The following is a 21,828-nucleotide window of genomic DNA, read 5'->3' as shown; positions in this document are numbered from 1 at the left end:
CAAGGAAGTGCCGCCAACTGAATGAAAAAAGAAAACGGAACCATCTGTCGCATCCCAAAGTTGAGTGACAACGTCAAGAAAGTAACAAAAAACGGGCAAAAATAAGGAGTAAGGAGTGCAGTTATTAAAAAGCGATAAACCCAGAGCAAACGCATTGGCGAATTGTTGAACACCTTGGACACCCGATCCCATCCGATCCAAACCGAACCGAAGCGAACCGACTCAGGGGCGGCCCCAGTTAGAGACTTTGTGCTGCGTCGTGGTCCGTGTTCGAATTATGGAATTCTTATGCTAAAATAATGTGACCACGGCTGCCACAACTGCGACACAACAGTGGCTACTGCGCAGCCGATCGTCGACGATCGATCGATCAGTAATAAATTTGTTGCACTGCCAACGCCAACTGCTTTACCCCCAGCCAGAGTCGAGTCAGAGCCAGACTGGAACCAGTCGTTGGCCAGTCTGCTGTGGCAAAAAGACTTCGATGTAAATACGCACACGGGAGCATGTCGCGCGTTTGTCCGTTTCTTTAATTCATGAGCCGAGCAACAGCAACAGAGCAGAGAGCAGAGGGCAGAGGATCGAGCTGGGAGCTGAGAGCTTGGAGAACGGCAGTCGGACTGGCTCTGGCTAACTAACTGGTAGCTGGCAACTGGCAACTGTTGGCCAACTGTGCGATAAGTCATTGAAAGTCAATAATATGTTACGCGCCTCGTTGCGCTGTTATTGTATAATAGCAATAACAATACGATCGTCGCCCCAACTTCACTCAGGAAGTGCCTACCCATCTGTATCTGCACTCAGAAAAAAAGAGTACACATTGTTCTGCAATTAAAATTGTTAATCAATTTCGTTTCTATGTATTTTTTTTTTGTCTCAAATTTTGTTAATTTGAGCGTGAGTCTTAGATTTTTAAATCAAGTATTATATCAAGTAAAGAATTATATATTCTAAATTAAAGCTATTTCGTTATCCTATGCAAACAGGCTTAATTTTGATCATAAGTACTATTTAAGTTTGATAACTTCCAATACAAAAGAAACTGAAACAAATTTTATTAGTATAATTTGACAGAATTATCAATCTGGATAGAGCAAATGTTGTAATTCTATTTCTAAAAAATTTTGACTGAAAATCTGATGCTGTCACTGATCGATAAGTGAGCTTTGAAGTGAAATGTATGGCGTTGGTTCATATCTTAGTAATTTAAAAAATTATTTAAAACGATTAGTTTGTAAATCCATTCACCATCTCAACATAATTATATAGGAAACGTAAATTATAAAAAACATGTAAGGAAAAGATTAATTTAAGTGTTTTCTTATGCATAAAAAATTTAAGACTAAAAGTTCATAATTAAAGAGCATGACGTTCTTGAAACAATTTTAAAATTAACTTCAAACTGCAAGCTTGCAAACGATCTTAAATCAAGAGTTTTGAGGAATTTCTTAAAATTGAATCAAAAATTTTAAATCTTGATTCAAGAACGAAAGTATTTTCTCTCAGTGTATATTGTGTATCTTTGTATCTGCAACTGTAATTGTATCTTTATTTGTGTGCGCAAAGACGATCACAGTAAAAGTCACAGTGACATTCACATTCACATTCACAGTCACAGTCACAGTCACGGTCTGAAATTCGTGTCTTATTTATGAGTCGCGCTATCTGAGATTTGTTTTTCATTAATTATGCATCTTGTGTCTTCGCTTCGCTTCGGTTTCTTTTCGTTTTCAGGCCTCCCTCCCTCCGCACGCCAACGCCGATGATAAATAGCCAGAGATTAATAAGGCGCCTGGCTAAATGGCGTGGAAAACATGCACATGTGAAATTAACGATTATTAAATTTGTTCTCTTGATTCATATCTGACTGAGCTCCGCTCCATCGTTTTGACTTACTGCCAAGCTCTCCTCTCACGTTATCTCTCCACTCAAATGGCATCATTAGCTGGCCGTTTGCATAAATTATGAACCCGATTGCCGTTTGTCGGGATTTTCGATGGATTGGGAATGGGATATGTTTTGATTATGTTGTGGATATTGAAGCTTATCAAGAGGTAGCCACACTCAATAGGAAGTAGGTAAGAACAAACTTCTAGGTGGTCTATTCAGATATTAAAATAATTAAAGTGAATTTTAAATATATTTGAAAGATTGTCGTCTTCAATTCAATAACAATATTTGATATCAATGCTTCTAATGATTCAACATTCTTCCCCCACCAATAAATAAACGTTTATCACTTTTGATTGTATTCAAATTTTTTTTATTTTACTTTCGTTTTTTTTCGTTTTTTAGATTTGTTTGTTTTTATTTGTTTTGTCGCATTCAATTTGTATAACCTAATTTGTTGAAATTCAAATTCAAAATTGAAGATATATTTAAACAAAATAAATTCTAGCTTTCAAATACACATTATTATATTATGTTATGTTATGTTCATGTCCAAGTCGTTAACTATACAAGAAATGTTTGATTATTATCTTTAGTGTTAGACTTATTATCGCTTTAGTAAATTGTTACCCAAAAACTCTAACGCAGATTATGCATAAGAACATATGCATATATATATTTAATATATTTATGTATGTATGTGTATATATATATATCGATTTAAATTTAAATTTATTTGCATTTGTATTTTGTATTTTGTATTTTGTTTTTGTATAATATGTATGCTTGGATGTGTAGTATATAGTAATTCTTTTTATTTATATATATGTAGGCGTGTCTATAACTTGCTGATATGGGATGCTAAACTTATGGGGTTTACAATACAAAAAATTACACAATTGTTTAATACGCGAATTGTTTACAATATTTAAGAGTAAAAGTATATATATATAGATGTATGTATATATAAATTTAAGTTTAAATTTAAACCTCACAGACTCACTTTAATTACAAACAAATTTCTCTCAATTCTCCGCAACATTCTCAAAATGTGTGTGTTTGTGTGTGTTGATTCTCCTTCCATTTCCAGGGGATTTTCTTGGGGTTCTTCCTTTGCTATTTTTGCACATTTATTTAAATTTTACTTAAAGTTAGCGTTTATTGTTGGGCTTCATCTTGTTTGTTGTTGCTTCCTGTTTGCTTGGTTGTGATTTATTTGTTTATTTTCTTCTGCTTTGAGTGTCGCTTTTCCCTTCACATGGTGTGTGCTATAGTACAACTTCAACGAAAATTCCCCCCCCGCTCCAGCTGGCCCAGCCGGCGTTGTGGGATAACACGAGAGGAGAGCTGCTGGTCGAGCACTCCTAGAACCAGTACAGATCCTTTGACGATTCCTGCACTTGTGCTTCCAGTCCTTTATGTGGCAACAACAACATCAAAAGAAGATAGAAAATAGAACACAAAAAAAAACACAATTTAATTTGAGGTCAAGCGTGCTTTGCCATGGCAATGACACTAAAATGGACAACTCCACGAATGTCGTCTGCACATGTCCTTTATCGTCCTTTTACGCACCTGCCATTGTCGGGTAACTCGAGTAGGCCGCCGCACTCTCCAGGGCATGGGCTGTCTGCTGGTCATGATGGAGTCTGCAATGCGACAAAAAGGGTGACAAAGTCGGTGAATAGAAGTTGGTTTTTGACGTTGATTGATCAATCAAGATTAACACTATCCTAGCACATCGAGTAAGGTTGTAGTAATATATAAATTACTTCCTTAATCATAAACAAATTAACTAATTATTTTACTAATGTTTTTAAACATTGTTGTGATTGATATATCATCAATCGTTAGATTGATACATTATTCTTATTTTCTAGGTGAATATTTGATAAATGATTTAATTAGTACAATATTTAATCTATTAAAAATAAAAATTGATCAATCATATATAAGATAGCTATTGTTTTAAGCTAGATATATGTATATAGCTGATATATTTATTTATTCTAATTTATTTTGACAAATTACTGTTCCCTGAAATCAAATAAGCGCCATTTGATTTATTATAAATATTATATTAAATTATAAATAATTGCATTCTGCTTTTACTGGCAGATTTTGTCAAGTTTAATAAAGTTATGAGTTTGATTGAGTTAATTAATTAATTAATAAATGCATTTGGGAACCAACTTGTTTCACTTGCTTAAAGAGATGCATCTAACGATTTTAGTTTAGATTTTCTATCAAATACATTAAAATCCTTTAGTTATGGTCTAAGGTAGTAATTTTATGGTGATTGGTCAATATAGCACTCTAAATAACACGTAAATATCCTTAAGTTCGTGGTGATTGATCAATGATAGTAGTAAATGTTTTTCGTGGCCAACCTAACATTTAAAAAAATGACGATATCCATTTCTAATGAATAAATCAATATCCTTAAGTTATGGGTTTGATTAGGCAGCAAATATTACATTAAGAACACTTACAAATCCTTAGCTTCGTGATGAGTGATCAATAATGGAGTTTGTGTGAGAAATTAACCCATAATTTAGACCTCTGAAGAACATGTGATTCTTCAATCACATTAGTGAATGCATTTCGTATCCTACCTAACTCAATGGTTTTACAAGAAAAGCATCCAATTATTTTGGCTTAGGCTTCAATTTTCCTTAGGTTATGTGTTTGATAAGAAAGCAAGTTCATAATGATTGATCAATCGTAATGCATTTTGGAATGAACTCAACTTAAATGGAGTTTAAGTGACAAATTAACTCGTATTAGAGAACACATCAAAATCTTTAGGTTCGTGATGATTGTTCAATCACAGTTGTAAATACATTTCATATCGAACCTAACACAACTGCTTGACAAGAAAAGCATTAAATGATTTAAGTTTAAGCTTCAAAATGAATACATCAATATCCTTAGGTTATGTATTTGATTAAGCAGCGAGTGCATAATGTTTGATCAATCGTAATGCATTCTGGGCGACTAATTAAACCATATTAGATAACTCTTCAAAATCCTAAAGTTGGTGATGATTGATCAATCAGAATTGTAAATGCATTTCGAATCGAGCTTAACTGAATAGATTGACAAGAAAAGCATAAATTGATTAATGCATAATGATTGTTTATCAAATTATTTTAGTTTAGGCTTCCCAATCAATATTTTTAGGTTATGTATTTTATTAAGCAGTCAGTGCATAATGATTGTTTAATCATAATACATTTTGGGTGACAAATTAAACCATATTAGAGAACTCTTCAATATCCTAAAGTTGGTGATGATTAATCAATCATAGTGGTAAATGCATTTCGTATCGAGCTTAACTCAATAGATTGGCAAGAAAAGCATAAATTGATTAATGCATAATGATTGTTTAATCATAATACATTTTGGGTGACAAATTAAACCATATTAGAGAACTCTTCAAAATCCTAAAGTTGGTGATGATTGATCAATCATAGTAGTAAACGCATTTCGTATCAAACCTAAATTGCTTGACAAGAAAAGCATCTAACGATCGTTTTGTGATTGATTTTGGCATTTCGCCTTCTTTTGATATTAAACGCATCATAGTTCTTACCTGGAACCGTGGCTGTACTGCTGCGGCAGACGCAGCAGGCTGCCGTATTGGGCCATGTTGTGGTGGTAGGCATGCGCGTGGGCCGCATGCGCATGCGCCGCGTGCGCGTAGGAACCATAGTGAGCGGCTGCTGCATGAGGCACCCAGGGATCGGTGGCGTAGCCGGTGTCCGTCGCTGTGCCGTACAAGTCGCTAACCTGGATATGGAAGGAGAGAGATTGGAAGACAGAGATTGTGGCCGTGGTCAGCGAGGACTTTAAATTACAACTTATTTAGTTTTGAGTGTGTGTGTGTGCAGACTCTCTTCCTCTCTCCCTCACACACACACACACACTCACTCTAGTAATTGCGGCACGTATTGCAGTTAATCGGTTTCGTGGTCAGAGTGGCATTGTCTCTTTTGTTTTTCGCCCTGCTTACCTGTGGATGTGTGGGGGCGGGTATGGGATGCACGTAATTGCTGTTCCAGAACGATGGTGGGAAGTTGCGACTCGACATCGGGCTGCTGCTATCTGCAAAACGAGTTAAGGAAAATGATAAACTCCATGAATACTGTGAATACGAGTCTCTTGCATTTGAATGCGGCACAATAAAGTGCAGTCTAATAGGGAATTGAGGATTTGCTTGCAATTGAGGCAAGTGCAGCATGATTAACTGAGCATCTGCGCTGTGCTGTGCTCTGTGTGCAGCACGTACTTAGTTGTCGTCATCGGCGCCACGGCTTGTTGCAAATAACTGAGCGGAATGTTTGTTGTCGTTTCGCGTTGTCTCCTTCTCGTTGTCGTTGTCGGTGCCGTGTTCAGGATCATCACTTGTATTAAATGGTTGTAAATCTACGCGTTTATGAAATCGCAGAGACGAACACGGAGACATCTCCATTATGTGGCAGCAACTGTGGCTGCACTGAGTGTAATGGAGCTGGTTGGAAATTGTTGCCGAAAATAGCAACAACTTTTGGTTGGCTGCCTGGCTGGCGTCTGTGGCATGCACATGTGCCAAGGACTGTGCAACTGGGGACTGCCACAGTCACTCTGCCACACTGCCACTGGCAGAGGCAGAGGCAGAGGCAGAGGCAAAGGCACTGGGACATAGGCGCATTTGCGTTGACAACATTCCAAACTCAATTCGAGAGAAAAATATACAACAACTGCAGCCTGCAACTGCAACTGGATGGGGCATGTGGCAAAGGGAATAGAGCGCTGTGGCAGCTGTAGCTTTGAGGATATGTTTGCCGTCGCAAGTTGCAAGTCGCGACTTCCACGGCACGTTGCGAGTGTGCCTTGAATGCTGATGATGTGCCTCACTGGCTGACTGACTAACTGACTGACTGGGTGACTGTTTGGCTTGCTTCGTTTGCCGCGTGCCCCATTCAGTGGCACACAGAGCCAGAGAGAGAGATAGAGAGAGAGAGAGAGGGAGGGCTGACAAAAAAGTCGTCATCGTCGTCGCCATGTTCAGCGTCATAGTCATTCACTCACTCGCTCAACTGACGGCCAGGAATTCCCATTAATGTGCAAACAAGCAACCACAACCACAACCACAACCACAGGCAAAGCAAAGCGAAGATTTTGGCGACAGTTCCTTGCCCCCTTGCTGTCATCATGCAGCCAACATCATCTTTCACATTTGATTGCACAAAGCGAAAGCCGCTTTGCTACCTGATGTCACCTTTCACCTGATCATGCAACAGCCTAATGAAGTTGCAGCTGATGCAGGAGATAACCGCTCCAGATGACCACACATAGTCTGTCTACTCAGTCCCATTCTTAATCGCAGTCGTAGTCCTTTTCTAATCGAGAGCGAGAGAGAAACCTTTAAGGGTTCGAACCCGGCTGCGATTGTCATGGCGATTGCAACTGCAACTGCCACAGAGTCAACAACAGCAAGAGCAACAGCGATAGCAACAGCGGCGGGTGCCAAGGAATTTTAAATCGAATTCTTGCAGCATCTAATTAAATACTCGTCGCATTCGAATATCATATGAAAGTGCCACGCAAACCCAAATGAACCAGCAACAGAGGAGAGCAGCAACTGCAAGGCTGCAGCTGACCGAGCAAAGAGGGGAGAAGACTTTGTCGCTGTTGTTGCTGCTGCCGGCGATATTTTAAGAGTCACAACAGAATTGAAAGTGCAAGCGTGCCACATACACACACACACATGTGCGAGTGTCTACTGAATGAGTGTGTGTGTGTGTGAGTGTGAGTGTTGTGAGTGTATCTCGAGTGAGCAGTTAATTGAAATGCATTTTAAAACCGTAATGAGGAATCTATGCGGCATTCGGCATTGGCACCGCCAGACGAACCACACAACAACAGCAGCAACAACAACAACAACAAAAAGAGCAGCGACGACAACAGCAACAACAGCAGCAACAACATCGACCACATCGCATTCCGGCGACATTTTATAGCACATTCCAACTAGAGATATATATATGTATATATATATAATACATGCTTAAATATACATATATACAGTTGCAAATATATATGTATGTATGTATTAAACAGAACAACAACAACAGCGACTGCACATTGAGATAAAGAGAAAAATCGTATATAAACGCTGCATAGTTTTTAAAGTATCACATAGTGTATGTGAGTGTGTGTGTGCGTGTGTGAGTGTGTGTGCAAACCACTCAAATAGACAAATAGCCAAAATGAACTTTAAATACCATTAAGCAGCGTCACAACAACATCAACATCAACAGCAGCAGCATAGAAAAAAAAACCTGAACAATGCTGTTGTTTTTGTTTTTGTTGTTGTTGTTGCTTTTGTTTTTTCCTTTAGCTATGCGAATTGCGCAAGTTTCACAGTTTGCTTAGTGGGCGTGTGGTTTTGTTGTGGTTACTGCAACAACAACAACAACAACAAGCACAGCAGCAACCAGCAATGTTTAAGAATACAACAACAAGCACAAATTAGCGCACAACTTTTGATTTCATTGAGCAAATTGCTTAATTTAATTCGATTATGAATACAAAAGACAAATTTGCCAAATGCTGAAGCTTTAATATTGCTTTTCTTCAAATATCCATCAGATATTTAAAAGAAATCGTGAAAATATTAATATATTAATTCCTTTTTTGAGCAATTATCATGTCTTATAAAATATTATTAATATGGAAGTGCTCTTTTCTCTGTTTTTTGTTCGATAAGCATCCAATTTTCTTACAAGCATTAATCATTAAGCATCCTAATTTTGCCAGACAAGGAGGTAAGAACTTTAGAATGCTGCCTGTAATCTGTTTGGAGTACAAAAGCCCAAATTTACATTTATATTTTAAAACCCGATTCCCTACGGATAAAAGAAGCAAATGTAAATTTAAAGGTAAGCTGGTACATTTTTTGTTGCCTTAGTTGCTTTGTAGGTCAATCTGGTATATTTTGTACTCTGTGTTGTATTATGAATGTAGTATTATAATGATATACCAAATATACCATTCGGTATATTTTTGTATTTTTGGTATAATAATTTTGTATATTTCTAGAATACGGTTTTATTAAATCTTTCTTGTTATGAATGTTAATATTACTTTGTCTCATAAAGTGTTTAATCGTGTACACATTTCCAAGACATCGAATGACATAGAGCGAAATTTAAGCTGTAGTCGTAAATCAATTAATTCCTAAAGATCTATCAATCCATAGAATCTAAATAATATCACATCATCACAATAAATGACTGCAATTAAAACCACAAAATAACGTTAACGTTCATTCTTATTTACATACATTAAAATTTTGACGGATGTCGCAAAACAATAAATACTTTAAATTGCACAAATTATTGTAAAGGAAAATTCTCAAAACACTTTGTATTGCCATATAAATAAAATATTCCAACAAGCTCAATTTTTGGAGAGTATTCAATTGTTTTTGCTTTCAATCAGATTGAATTTTACTGCCAAATATGTGTTGGGAACGCGCAAACGCAGATTTCCAATTAACGCGTGTCGAATGCAATTTTACTAACCCGAAATTGCACCATCAAAGTGGCAATAGCCTTAGCCAGGTGTGCTGTCCCCCAACCTCCTCCTCCTCCTCCCCTCTGTCGTACACACGCACACACTCCCCCATTGGCATTGGCAGCCACAGAAAGTCAATAAAAGGCGACTGGAACTGCGATTGCGATTGCGATTAGCGGTAAAAAGGAATAAGCCGCAAATTGTTCAAGTGCTAGCGTTGATTGGCCAAAATGCTATGGGACTGTTGGTGGATGTGGCTTACTGATGCTGAGCACAAAGCTTCAGCTACAGATGCAGATACAGATACAGATACGGAGATACAGATACAGGTACAACTATAGTACAAGGACACGTACGGCACATTAACATTAAACAGCGGCAGCTGCTTAGCATGCAAATGTGTGTCGCCGCAAATAAGCGATAATTGATTGATTGAGCAATAAAACGAGGCATAAAGAGCATTTGAACTAAAACTGAAAGCTACGAAATGGCAAATACAAGAAAAGCAGCTAGGATGAAAAAAAGTGAAAATTTAATGGGTCACGCGATGTGAGATTCGGTTTATAAGAAAATACAATTAGAAAATGTTTCGATTATTGTTCATTTAAATACTTTTTATATGATCTTGCGTAGTACGAAAAGTGAGTGAGAAAACCACAGTCGAGTGTGCTTGACTCTTAGATACGCGATACCCATTAATTATGATAATCAATAGAACCAAAACATTGCTGTGTTAATATTAAAATATACCAAATGTACACCCCGAAAAATACTATTTCAATAAAACTATACCATAGAGTACAAAATACGACAGATTGTCAAAATATAGAAGCACATACCTATGAGTAGAGGGTTTAAAAATTATACCAAAGATAAATAATTGGAGAAATATTTTTCGATAGCAAAGGTATTTAAATGTCACTTGTATGTAAGTGTTTCCCTAAAATCACTTTAACAACAATAAGTTTATTTAATCAACCCCTATTAATTCTTTAGTGAAGTTTCTGTGTAAAGCTTGCTTCATAAAGCTTGGACCAAATTTTATATATTACCATATTTAATACACAGATATATCATCTCTTTGAGTGAAATGAGTTTACTTTTCATTCAAGACATTCAAATAAATTGCATTTTCGAGTTCGGGCAAATGATTGCACTAAAATCTAATACACTTTGGAAATATTTGACAGCAACATGCAGAAGAATTTATCATCAGATGAGATATTGCCAACAAACATAGACTTGTCAAAATATTACTATGATATTCATTGCAAATACTGCATTTACTTAATAACAGTTTAATGAATTATATAGTCAAAACAATTGTTGTACCTATAGCTATAGCTAAAGCAACAGCAGCCAAAAGATTGTTTGCATATGGGCAGACAGCAGAATGGCAGATAAGATATAAGTAGGGAGAGTGCAAGTAAAGAGGAGTAAAAAGTGACAGAGAGACAGAGAGAGAGTGAAGAAGAGCGACAGGCATGAACAAACGAAACGTTTATCTTCATTAAAGGAGGTAATTAATTTTGAAATCGAAAGAACAAGCGAGTGGCAAGTGGCAACTTGATTTATTTGGTTTATTGTGTGCGACGCAATGGCATTCAACCGTCCCGAACACTGCAAAGGGTGAAGAGTGAGGACTGAAGACTGCAAAAAAAAGAGGCAAACCGATCGGAGAGGAATACTTCGCAGATTCAAATTCAGATTCAGTTTAGCTGTCTGCAATATGCGAGGTGCATTTGAATAGTTTCAATTGCAGTTGAGAAAGAAAGCAAAGTTTGCACATTGCACGCGACATTTCAATAATTCTGCTCTGATTCTTTGGCTAATTATGAGAGCAAACGCTCCCCATGCTGGAGCCGACCGAGGTTAGGCGCTTGCTTCTGGGTAATTGTTAACGCCAACACGCAAACTGACAGCTGCGACAAGTACATGACATGTGCGGCTCTTTTGATCAACATGTAAACGACGAGTGTGGGTCGCTCCAAGAGGGGGAGAAGGGGAGGGAATGATATGGCAAATTTACTACTAAATGAAACTAGTACCGACCTTTTGTATCCTTGTTGCTGTAGTTTAGCGCTCGGGAGAAATGCTCGTCGACCACGCTGGCCGTGTCTCCCGAATAATTGGTGAATACAACGCAGGTGGCCGATAGATACTGTGCATGTCCTTGACTGCTGGCGCCACCGACACCGATGCCACCGCCACCTCCGCCTCCGCCTCCACCGCCACTGCTGCTGCTGGTGTCCAGTGGCAGCTCCTTGGACATGGCGCCAGTGGCTGAGGAGACGCCCGCTGAGGGCGCACCAGCTGTGCCATGTAGCGAATGCGGGTGGGAGTGCGGATGACGCGGTGAGTCCGGACCGGAGGAGCAGGATGATTCGTTGTGATGATGCTGTTGTGAGCCCACCAGGCGTGCTGAAAAAAATAATATAAATGAAATGCATCTCATTATTGACAATGCTGGCGGATAAAAGAGAAGTAGGAGAGGTGCGAAGTTCATCGCATTGCTGCATGTTCTGAGTTGCATTTCCGTAATAAAATATGATATAAATTATTAAATGTTAACTCGTTGGAATGCCGTCGAGCAATCTGAAAAATGTGCAAATTAATTAGCTTGCTGGCTGCCCTCTCTCATGCGCACACTCTCTCTCCCTCTCTGGCACACAGCCACTCTCATTGCTTGCGCTCAGTCTCCACGCTGTGTTGCTCTCGCTATCCCGCTCTTCACAGTGCCAAAACGGCAGCACATTCCAACCATGGCGAACAATCGATCTTCAATGCTGACAGCAGAAATGTGCGCATACAAACATATGTACATACATACATATACAAATGTGTTTAGTTGGATTTGTTTGCTACTACAGCAAAATATAATAAATAAATTTATGCATTTGTGTATGACATACGCTAAGCGACTAAATTGAATAATAATCAAACTACAATCTGTTAGCCAATTCATTTGCACTGCGTATTCAAGTATCCCTGCAAGTGCACTCAATTACAACGTTGCAGCCCTGCTTGAGATGCTAACCACCCTGTGTTCTACTAGTTCGAAGTTAGAAGTGATAATCACAATTTTGTTTCATTTGACTCTTTGCACTTATTGTGTATTTGTAAAACCTTTTTTTTGTGAAAATCATAGTAACATCAAAAATCCATTGCTGCAAAAAATTTTGATAATAAACTATCAAAAACCTGCTCTCATAAATTTGTATTTTTTAATTTTCGTTTTTTTTATGGAAAATCTTAATATTTAAAATTGCAATTTTATCAAAAATAAAACTTAAATCTTCAAAATTATTTTTCTAAATTGTGAAGTTTTTATTTTCATGTCTATTTTTATTTATAACTCAGAATAAAATTCTAGGATACAAATAGAAAAGAGCGATTGGGACTATGAAGCAGAAAATAATTTAAGTATGAATGATTATCATGAGTAAAAAGTTAAAATGTAAGTTGGATAAATGAGCAACCCAAACCCTAAACTTGAACGTGGCTGCAATGTACATTCTACAACGTATCATGAGCGCCTCTAAAATATTATATATGGGTAATTCCATGGCGAAATTTGTACCGCGCGAGACTTTTTACAGTGCACTGCAGTGAAAATACCATAAACTGAAACAATTTTAAAAATAAGTGAATGTTATTCTTAAAACTCTAGACAAGCACTATATTTAGAGCTAAGATTGATTTTAGGAATTTGATCTGTTTTCCGATAAAATATATAATTTCGTTCATTTTTTGGTTATGCGTACGAATTGGTTAATTTTTGCAATTATCACAACAGAAAACAAAACAGAAAAAAAATTCCAAAAACATTCTTAGCTCTAATTAAAGTACATATCTAGAGCTAAAAAATAAATTTTTCTTATTTTCAAAAATGTTTCAGTTTATGTTATTTTCAATGTAAAGAGTCTCGCACTGGACAAATTCCGTTTTGGAATTACCCATATACATATTTGTAAATGGAACCCGATTCTATGTACATTTCTGCTGAACAGCATATAAAAAAAGTCTTTAGAAACTTGATAGCAGAAAGCAAAAATCACGTTCTAAAGACAAGAATCAATATCCTAAGTTAAAGAAATTTTCAATCTTGAAAAGAATTCTTAAAAAAATATTTGCAGATTGAAAAATATTTATGAACTCACCTTCAGCTTCGCTGCGCGGCACGATGAGATCCTCTTCTTTGGTTTGATGCGTCCGACTGTGGATGCCATGTCCAGCTCCAACGCCTGCCCCGCTTAGCACTGGACTCATGCCCAGACCTCCGCTGGCCGCACTGCTGCCACCAGGCACCTGGCTGCCCAGCAATCCGCTGGACGGGCCACTGCCGACGCCAACACCGCCAACGCCAACAGCGCCCAGTTGGAGGCCAGAGGTGGAGGCTTGATTCGCTACCGCGGCAACGGCAGCTGCCGCAGAGTTGTGAGCGGCAGCAACGGCGGCGGCGGCAGCATTGGCGCTCACCGAGGGCGGCAGGATGGGGCTGCAGGGGGAGTGGGAGCTGCCGGAGGCGCTCGATGAGGCGGCCAGCTGCACGCCCGAGGACGAGTAAAGATCCTGGTTGAACTGGAAGAGACAAAAGAAGCCATTAGCAACGACTACACAACGATACAACTATGAATAGGAAAGGGGGGAGGGAGGGAGGTAGGGGAGGCAGAAATGAGTTATGGCAGCGTTGGTGCAAATTGAAAATGACACAATACGAGAATTTATGTTGATGGCAAATGCAGTGAGGCCATTAAATTTACGAGCGTTCGCATATTGTCACGCAGTTGCTCGGAAAATGGAACGGAGACAGTAACTCATTTGGGGAAGAGGTCGGAAGAGAGTCGGAAGGCATAACCGAAAGAAAGTCGTTCACAGGGCGATAATCACGCCGCAATCTCCCGAGCTTGGCGACGTGTCAAACATAATGCGGCGCTCGCAACGATTTACGACCGCCCAGCGACACCTTGTCGCTAACTCCCCCCGCTCCAGTCCACTCCGCTCTCCTGCTGGAGGAGCTGCTCTTGGTCGTTAATGAGCCCATTAGCGCGAGCGTTCTATAAGTGGCCGATAACCCGACGACGCTGCTGTCTCGCCACATTTGCGAGCGCAAACGCTTCTAAATTTAAACCCCCCCTGTCCCCTTGTTGTGTGTTGTGTGTGTGTGTGGAGGAGGCGCACGCCAATTATGACGCTGCCCGGGGTTAATAATGGGTTAACCAGCACGATCCATTTGAAAAGTGCAGCGAGCATCGACAGCACGCGGCATCGACCATGATTTATGTGCAACAACAATGCGTAGCGTGGGTGTCGCTTAGATACAGCGCAGCCCCTGCCCTACCCTGCCCTGCCCTGCCTCCCTTTCCCCTTTTGACTTTTTTGTCGACTCACTTAAGAGGCTGCGGCTTGTTTACAAAGTCTTAATTTGTTTAGTCCCAAGTGCGTCGCAATCCCAATTAGAGTGAGGGCAGAAAAACGCCAACTCATTGCGGATAAACCAGCTGTATCTACGTATCTGCAGCTTGAACTGTATCTGCATTTGCATCTGCATCTGCAACTGTCAATCGGCTTAAGCACATAATCAATATGCTAGCGTGTCTCTCTTGGCTTATCAAGCGGCACGATCATTTGCTCCAAGTGCGGTAGCCGAAAGTGCGAAACAATGCGCAAGATACAAAAGTATCTGCAACGTTCAGATTGCAGTTGCTGTCGATGCTGTTATTAGCTGCAGCGATATTTCGATTATGCTGAACGATCAGTTCGCAAACTCACACGGCATAAATCACCAGACGAACCTGCGACACATCTTCGCCTCCTAACACTGTCCTCTTTTTATTTCTTTTCTCCCTTGTTGATTTTTTTTTTGCCTTCTTGGTACCTTGGGTTATCTGATCGCTGTGTTTCGTTTTGATGTGCTCGGCAAAGAACTAATGGCGATACACACAATAAATTAAGTGAAAGGGAATAGCAAAAAACAACACAGAGAAGCAAAGTGTCGACGGGACGACAAAACTGTGAGGCAACCTGGTCGCAGTTTCTGCCTTTGGGATGCGAGCAAAATAAACCGGTCACTGGTCAACGGTCACCGCAGGCTGCTTGCTGACTCAATCTGCGATTGGCCAACAGAGGCAACCCTAAGCCCATCGAGAGGAACAGAGGAACTGAAGAACAGAGAGGAGCGTCGGGCGGCGATCTTGAGTTTATCTCGGCCTGTTTATGGTCATGCAAAAGCATAGAATCAGAATCGTGTCGTATCGGTTACTTACATAAAAGGCCAATTTCGATTTGGTGCCGCGGCCTTGTATAATTGGAACTTGCGACACAAGAATTTCTTTGTGCCACAGCGACAAGCACCACAGAGAGAGATCCCAGTCGCAGTTGCAAACACAGTTTCAGTCTCAGTCCCTGTCGCTGTCGCTGTCTCTGTCTCTGTCCCAAGTCAAGACCCAGATTCAGATGCACAGACAGAGCCAAGCTCGGTGGAGACCCAGAGAGTGAAACCCTTTTGGGCAACTGTGAAGCGCTTCTGGCATCGTGAGAACTTTTCTGTACTTGTCACAAAAAAATCACAGAAATCTTCGAAATCAATGTTTGGCAAAAAGCGCAAACAAAGCGACATTTGCTCGCCACAAATTCCTTTGAATCTTGCCAAAAAAGCAGAAAAAAAAGAAAACAAAAACGAAAACGAAAAACGATTTGCGTTTTATCGTGAATTCTTATGATTTGTTACTCTGATTTAATTGTGCCTCATTTCGAAGGTAAACAAATTGCCCGTGGAGACCTTTCAGCGCCCTCGTCCCTCCATCTCGAGTTCATATTGTGCGTGTTTTGGCTTTGCACAATCGTATTTAATATGCACAAATAATTAACTATAATTAACTAAAAGTCACAATAGTTTGCTATCTCGAATCCATCATTTTAGCCGCGAATAAATTAAATATTTTGTGCATAATTTGTAGAATGTTATTTTAGTTCAAGGTGTTTTAGGAAGGTGAATTGGGATAGTTTTACGAATCTTTTTACAATTTGAGGTATGAAAATATTCATAAAATTATTAAAATTTATCTTCCCAAATAATTTGAGCTCGGACAAAGGTTATTAACATATATGTACCAAAAATCTAAGATTAACTATTGGTATATTGCATATACTGAAACTAACATAACATAACTAACTAACATAACCAGTAAAGTGTTTCTTCCCAAATAATTTAAAGTCATGCAAGAGGTCTTATATGTTCAAAAAAGCCAAAATTAACTATTAGTATATTGTACATACTGAAAACAAATCTAATCTAACCATTTAAATCAATCTCCCCAAATAATTAGAGCAGAGTCAAAAAATGTATTATATTTGCATTATATTTATATATAAAATTTAATTATTGGTATGTTGTATATACTCAATAGATAATTGAAGTAAAAGTTTCAATTGATAAGAGCTTCTTAAGAGAATAGAAGAATGCGAATTTTAAGAGTATAAAACATTTTATAAGGATATTTTCAAATTACTTTTGTATGTTTTAATGGGCGCATTCAGCGAGAAAACTGTGACCATAGAATAGATAAGATTCATCAGTATTATTTTTATAGCATGAGTTTTGTATTAATTTAAATTAAAGTAAATATCTTTAAATATCTTGTGACTTTTTTTAAAGGGTACTACTTCAATTGTTCAAGTATATACAATACAGAAAATACTGCATATTCATATGTGTTCCACACCCATTTGAAGCAGCATTTTATAATAACTTTTTAGATGTTCATTAGTAACGCTTGATTCACTTAGGAATGATTGAAGAAAGTCTTGCTAATCTACTCACAAATTATATCTAGCGATGTCATTTGGGGCATTAAATATAATTTGCTTTGCTTGGTGGAATGTTAAGAGAAAGAAAGAGTTGTCAACTTACCCTCTCATATTGATAAAATGAACGACTTGGTCCTGCGCGCCCATACAGATATGGATAATAGGCACCGTACATAACTTCTGGGCAGGACACTGCCATCGTCGCAGTTGCAGTTGCAGTTGCAGTTGCAGTTGCAAGTTGCAGTCGCACTCAATTCGCAAAGTGTGTCGTTTAAAGCACAGATACACTAAGACACGCACGCACACACACAGAGAGTTGCACAAACACAAACTAAGTATTTATGTATTAAGTTGCACAGTAATCACAGTTTTTCTCGTCAGCTTTTCCACAAAATTTTGCACAATGATCGCTGATGGAAATTGCAGCGCCTTCAGCACAATCCCAAGCAATTGCTATTCCAATTGCCGTTGGCTGTTCACTTGTGTTGTTGTAGTTGTTGCAGTTGCTGCTTTTGGAATCGTTTACAGCACTTTGCAGCGGTTGCCAGTTGCAAGTTGCAGTTGCAATGGCCGCGCCTGCGCCTCCTTCTAGGCCTCAGCCTCGGGGCTGAGCTTTGGGCCACTGAAGTAAAGTCAAGTGAGGTGAAGTGGCAGAGGGATGGGATGAGGTGCAGCTGAATCCAACTGGAGTGGAGTGGAGTGGAGTGGAGTAATTATAAAACCGGCTCAAACTAAAGTCTGAAGTTGCTGTTGGCGTGTTGCGTTTTGTTGTTACTGTTGTATTTGTATTTTCTTTTTTGTATTTGCCGCAGTCACTTGGCAATGGCGAAGGCGAATTCCAGGAATGAAAACTCCGCTCGGCTAATTATATTTACATATTGTAAAACACCATCGCGTTTGTATCAAGAGCTTTAATTACTTTTCGTCTCTATTTTTTTCGATGTTGATGTTGTAGTTGAAGCTGTTATTGTTTGCTTTTCTTTTTAACTTGTTTCGCTAGGCTTCCGTTTTTTTTGTGCAAGCGTTTTTCTTTTGTTTGCTTCGCAAACTTCTTTCTTTGAATTTTCCTTGGCTTTTTTTTCTGTTTTGTTTGCTGCTCTTCAACTTTCTTCACCCGCTTTGCTTTGCTTTGCTTCTATGCGCAGGCAATTGCAATTATCATTTCCACATTGTTGACTGCAGCTAGTCGTTGTTGTTGTTATTGTTGTTTGTAGCTGCTATTGTTATTGTACTTGTTTTGTTGCCGTTTTCCTAGCATCCATTATTATTTGGCCACTCCCTTGCTTGAGTTTCCGTTGAATAATTGCAATCCCTATATGGAAAAGAAGAAAAAAAATGCCAATGAGAAAGAAGCATTAAAATTGTTGCTTGTGTCAAAATAAAAGTTTCTTCACGTAATTACGAATCGCATTTGTGTGCAAATGCCCTTGCAAATTTATCTAGATATTATCTTCCTTTAAATTTGGATATATAAAAATGCACAATAAGAATAAGATTATAACAAATCTCAAAATCATTTTCATAAATTCAATCATTTTCATTTCAGTTAAACCCAAATTTTTTTTTACTGATTAAATTTCTTTTAAGAAGCATATTTAAGAATGATAGTTATTGCATTTATTGTAATATTTGTTAAAATAATGAAAAATTCTTATTTCTTAAAAAATGAGAACATTCTATTATAAAACTAAAAAAATCTTTTATATTTATATTATTATTTATATACAATCATACGTAAATCAATTATCATTTATTAAGCTTTAAAAGCTTTTGAAAACTCCGTCGGCAATTCAAAAAACTTGACAAACATTTATATTTATATACATATACATAAATTTATTTATGTATATATCTATTTTCTCTGTATTTACTAGTACTGATGTGTTATATAAATAATTATATTACCTAGCTACTATTCAAAAAAAAAAAACAAAGTTTAAACTTCACTAATAATCTCCATAATAATGTGCATATTTTTTTCCTTCTTCAACTTTTGCCAATTTAAGGTTGTTATCAAGAATATTTTATTATTAAGACAGTTCGAAAACAATAAATTAACCAGAAACTAATTAGTTTTAAATTCTGTAAGACTATTACTTGTTTTCAACATAAACTTTGTTCTTTCACAACGTGTGTAAAAGACAATAAGAATATTTAATGATGAAGAAAGTTTGCAAATAATCATAAAATATAATCTTAATATATACCATAAACAATATAAGGAATCTTAATATTAGTTTCATTTTTTGAAATGCTATTGTTTTAAATTTAAATAGTGTTCTTTGAAATATTTGAAAGCATTTCAAAAATATGAGAAATACATTTTAGAAATGTGTCTGAAAGATTATTTATTATATTCATTTCGACCCAAAAATGTAATTTGCATGACATTCCTATTAATGAATTATGTGCAAATTGTATAATACGTATAATTGTAGACATTTTCATTATTATTTATAAAGTACTATGTGTATCTTTGAGGCTGATTGAAATTTTTGTACTCACCATTTAGAGTTCATTAAATTCATAATCCAATTATTGCAATTTATTGTGTGTTTTGTTTTGATTTATTCACTTGAACAATAAGCAGGTATTTATATATTTATGTATATTGTATACTCGTATATATGGAGGCAAAAAACACTTTGCTTCGTTTTTGATTCACATATAGCTTTGAAGTGACAGTGACGGTTTAATGCCGTCGTAAAGACACGCGATTTGCGTTTCGCTTGCAGTTAATTTAAATAGTAATTAAATTTATAAGCGCCGGAATTTTCACGTGAATTTTTAAAATTTTAACGCTGCTTTTTATTATTGCTACGTTAGGGGGAAGGGGGATAACTCAGTGTCGTAGCAAGATCCGAAAGCGAAGCGTACACAAAAACATTTGCTCGCGCACTCAATGAAAATATTTTCGCTAAATCCACAAATGCCAAATTCCATAAATTCTTGCGAGTTGGCAGCGCGGCGAAGGTGGCGGCGGCGATGACAACAACGGCGGCGACGGCGACGGCGATGGCGATGGCGACGATTTCGACTACGACGACAGCGACGGCGACTGTGACGACCGATGCTCACATTCACATTAGTTTACGTTACATACGCAGCATCACTAAAGCTTAAAGTGAAGGTGCAAGTGCATCGAGCGCAACGGAGGCGGCGGCGGAGGCAGCGACAAAGGCGATTGCCGATGGCGGATTATATTTTAATTGCCAACGCATATACACTGAAAATGAACTGCACTTGCTGCGATCGCTCACTTCGACTGGGACTGAGAAGGCGAATACGAATACGAATACGCGAGCGTAAGGCGATGCGGAGAAACCGCCGCTGCCGCTCAATTGGAAGGGAGAAAACAAACTGGCTGCCTGCTGCCTTCTGCTGCTGTTTGCTCGTCGTTGTTGCAGTCGCGACAGCAACTGCGGCGCAGCAGAAGCGCAAACAAAATGGCATTTTGTGCATATGCCATCTCGCTCGTCGCAAGCGCTACGAGTCTTGAATAGAGCGAGACAACTGGTGTGTTCTCTGCGTAAGCACTCAGCGACGCCCACTTTGCTAATGTGTGTGTTTGTGTGTGTATGGCATTTATATGCAGTGGTTGTTGTTGCCACTGCTGTTGTTATTGTTTGTGCGCGGTGTCTGGACTAACGATGCCGCGGTGTGAAAATAAAATGGAGTGCGTCTCAATTGTGTCTTGAAGTAGACGGACTCACAGTACGAAATATTTGCTCCTGCCCTGTTCTCCTCTCTTTTCCTCTGCTTCGGTTCATTCTGTTCTACTCTGTGCTGTACTGTGCTGCTCTGTTCTTTGCTGTGATGTGCTGTGTTGAGCTGTGCTGGGCCTTTCTGTTACGGCCTGTCCTCTACGGCTTGTCGCACTGTTGTCTGATTTTAAAGTTCGCTTTCCGATACTCGCGTTGTTTGAGCTGGAGCTCTGTGCAACACGTACACGCACACAGATTGAAAGGAATTTGTATTCGCATTCGTCCTTTTGTTTGACCGAAAAGTATTTGCCAACTGTGTCAACAGTGTTCCAGTTGGACACAACGTGACGTATACGTTAACGTACTTGTTCTCGTACTCGTACTCGTACTCGTTTTCGTATTGATAATAATCTAATTGAGGCTGAATACAATTTATTGTGCTTTCTTTGTTGACAAGGTGTGTGCGCAGCGGACACTTGTGCGATAAGTTCAATTCGACAACGACGACTACTCGAGTATGTCAACGATTCCCAGTGAATTTTCATGCATGTCTCTGACTCTGCTTCTCTGGATGAAGTATTACCATGATTGCCTGTTATACTCACACTACATAATGAACTCTTAATCAGTGTCTGACACATTGCACATTGCTACCAAGCTAAAGGACTCGTATTAATTAAATCAATTGATAGTCGAATTGTTTGTGATTTTCCTTATATGTACTTTAAATGTATAAATTTTTTACAAGTTAACAGTTTTACCTGCTGTGGGATGGTACACCGTTTTTAACTTGGCAAAACTGTGCTAAGACTCTGTCAAAGTAATTGGCCCTATTATTTACTTCTGTACACATATATTCACG

The 21,828-nt window shown here is 38.4% G+C and overlaps 1 protein-coding gene across 1 annotated transcript; it reads right to left on the bottom strand.

The window, feature by feature from the left end:
* Window positions 1-2,685: 2,685 nt before the first annotated feature.
* Window positions 2,686-21,274, bottom strand: LOC132794161 (protein vestigial). The gene is made up of 8 exons (XM_060804433.1): window positions 19,768-21,274; window positions 17,366-18,574; window positions 13,614-14,034; window positions 11,506-11,874; window positions 5,906-5,997; window positions 5,486-5,682; window positions 3,466-3,539; window positions 2,686-3,304 (listed from the first exon to the last, which is right to left on the bottom strand). Exons 2-8 carry the CDS (start codon window positions 17,459-17,461, stop codon window positions 3,255-3,257), a joined length of 1,299 nt encoding a protein of 432 aa, XP_060660416.1. The 5' UTR covers window positions 17,462-18,574; window positions 19,768-21,274; the 3' UTR covers window positions 2,686-3,254.
* Between the last annotated feature and the right edge of the window lie 554 nt (window positions 21,275-21,828).

This window comes from Drosophila nasuta, chromosome 3, assembly GCF_023558535.2.
Source record: "Drosophila nasuta strain 15112-1781.00 chromosome 3, ASM2355853v1, whole genome shotgun sequence".
Classification (NCBI taxonomy): Eukaryota; Metazoa; Arthropoda; class Insecta; order Diptera; family Drosophilidae; genus Drosophila; species Drosophila nasuta.
The sequence above is the reverse complement of the archived record's forward strand: the minus strand, read 5'-3'. Positions and strand labels throughout refer to the sequence as shown.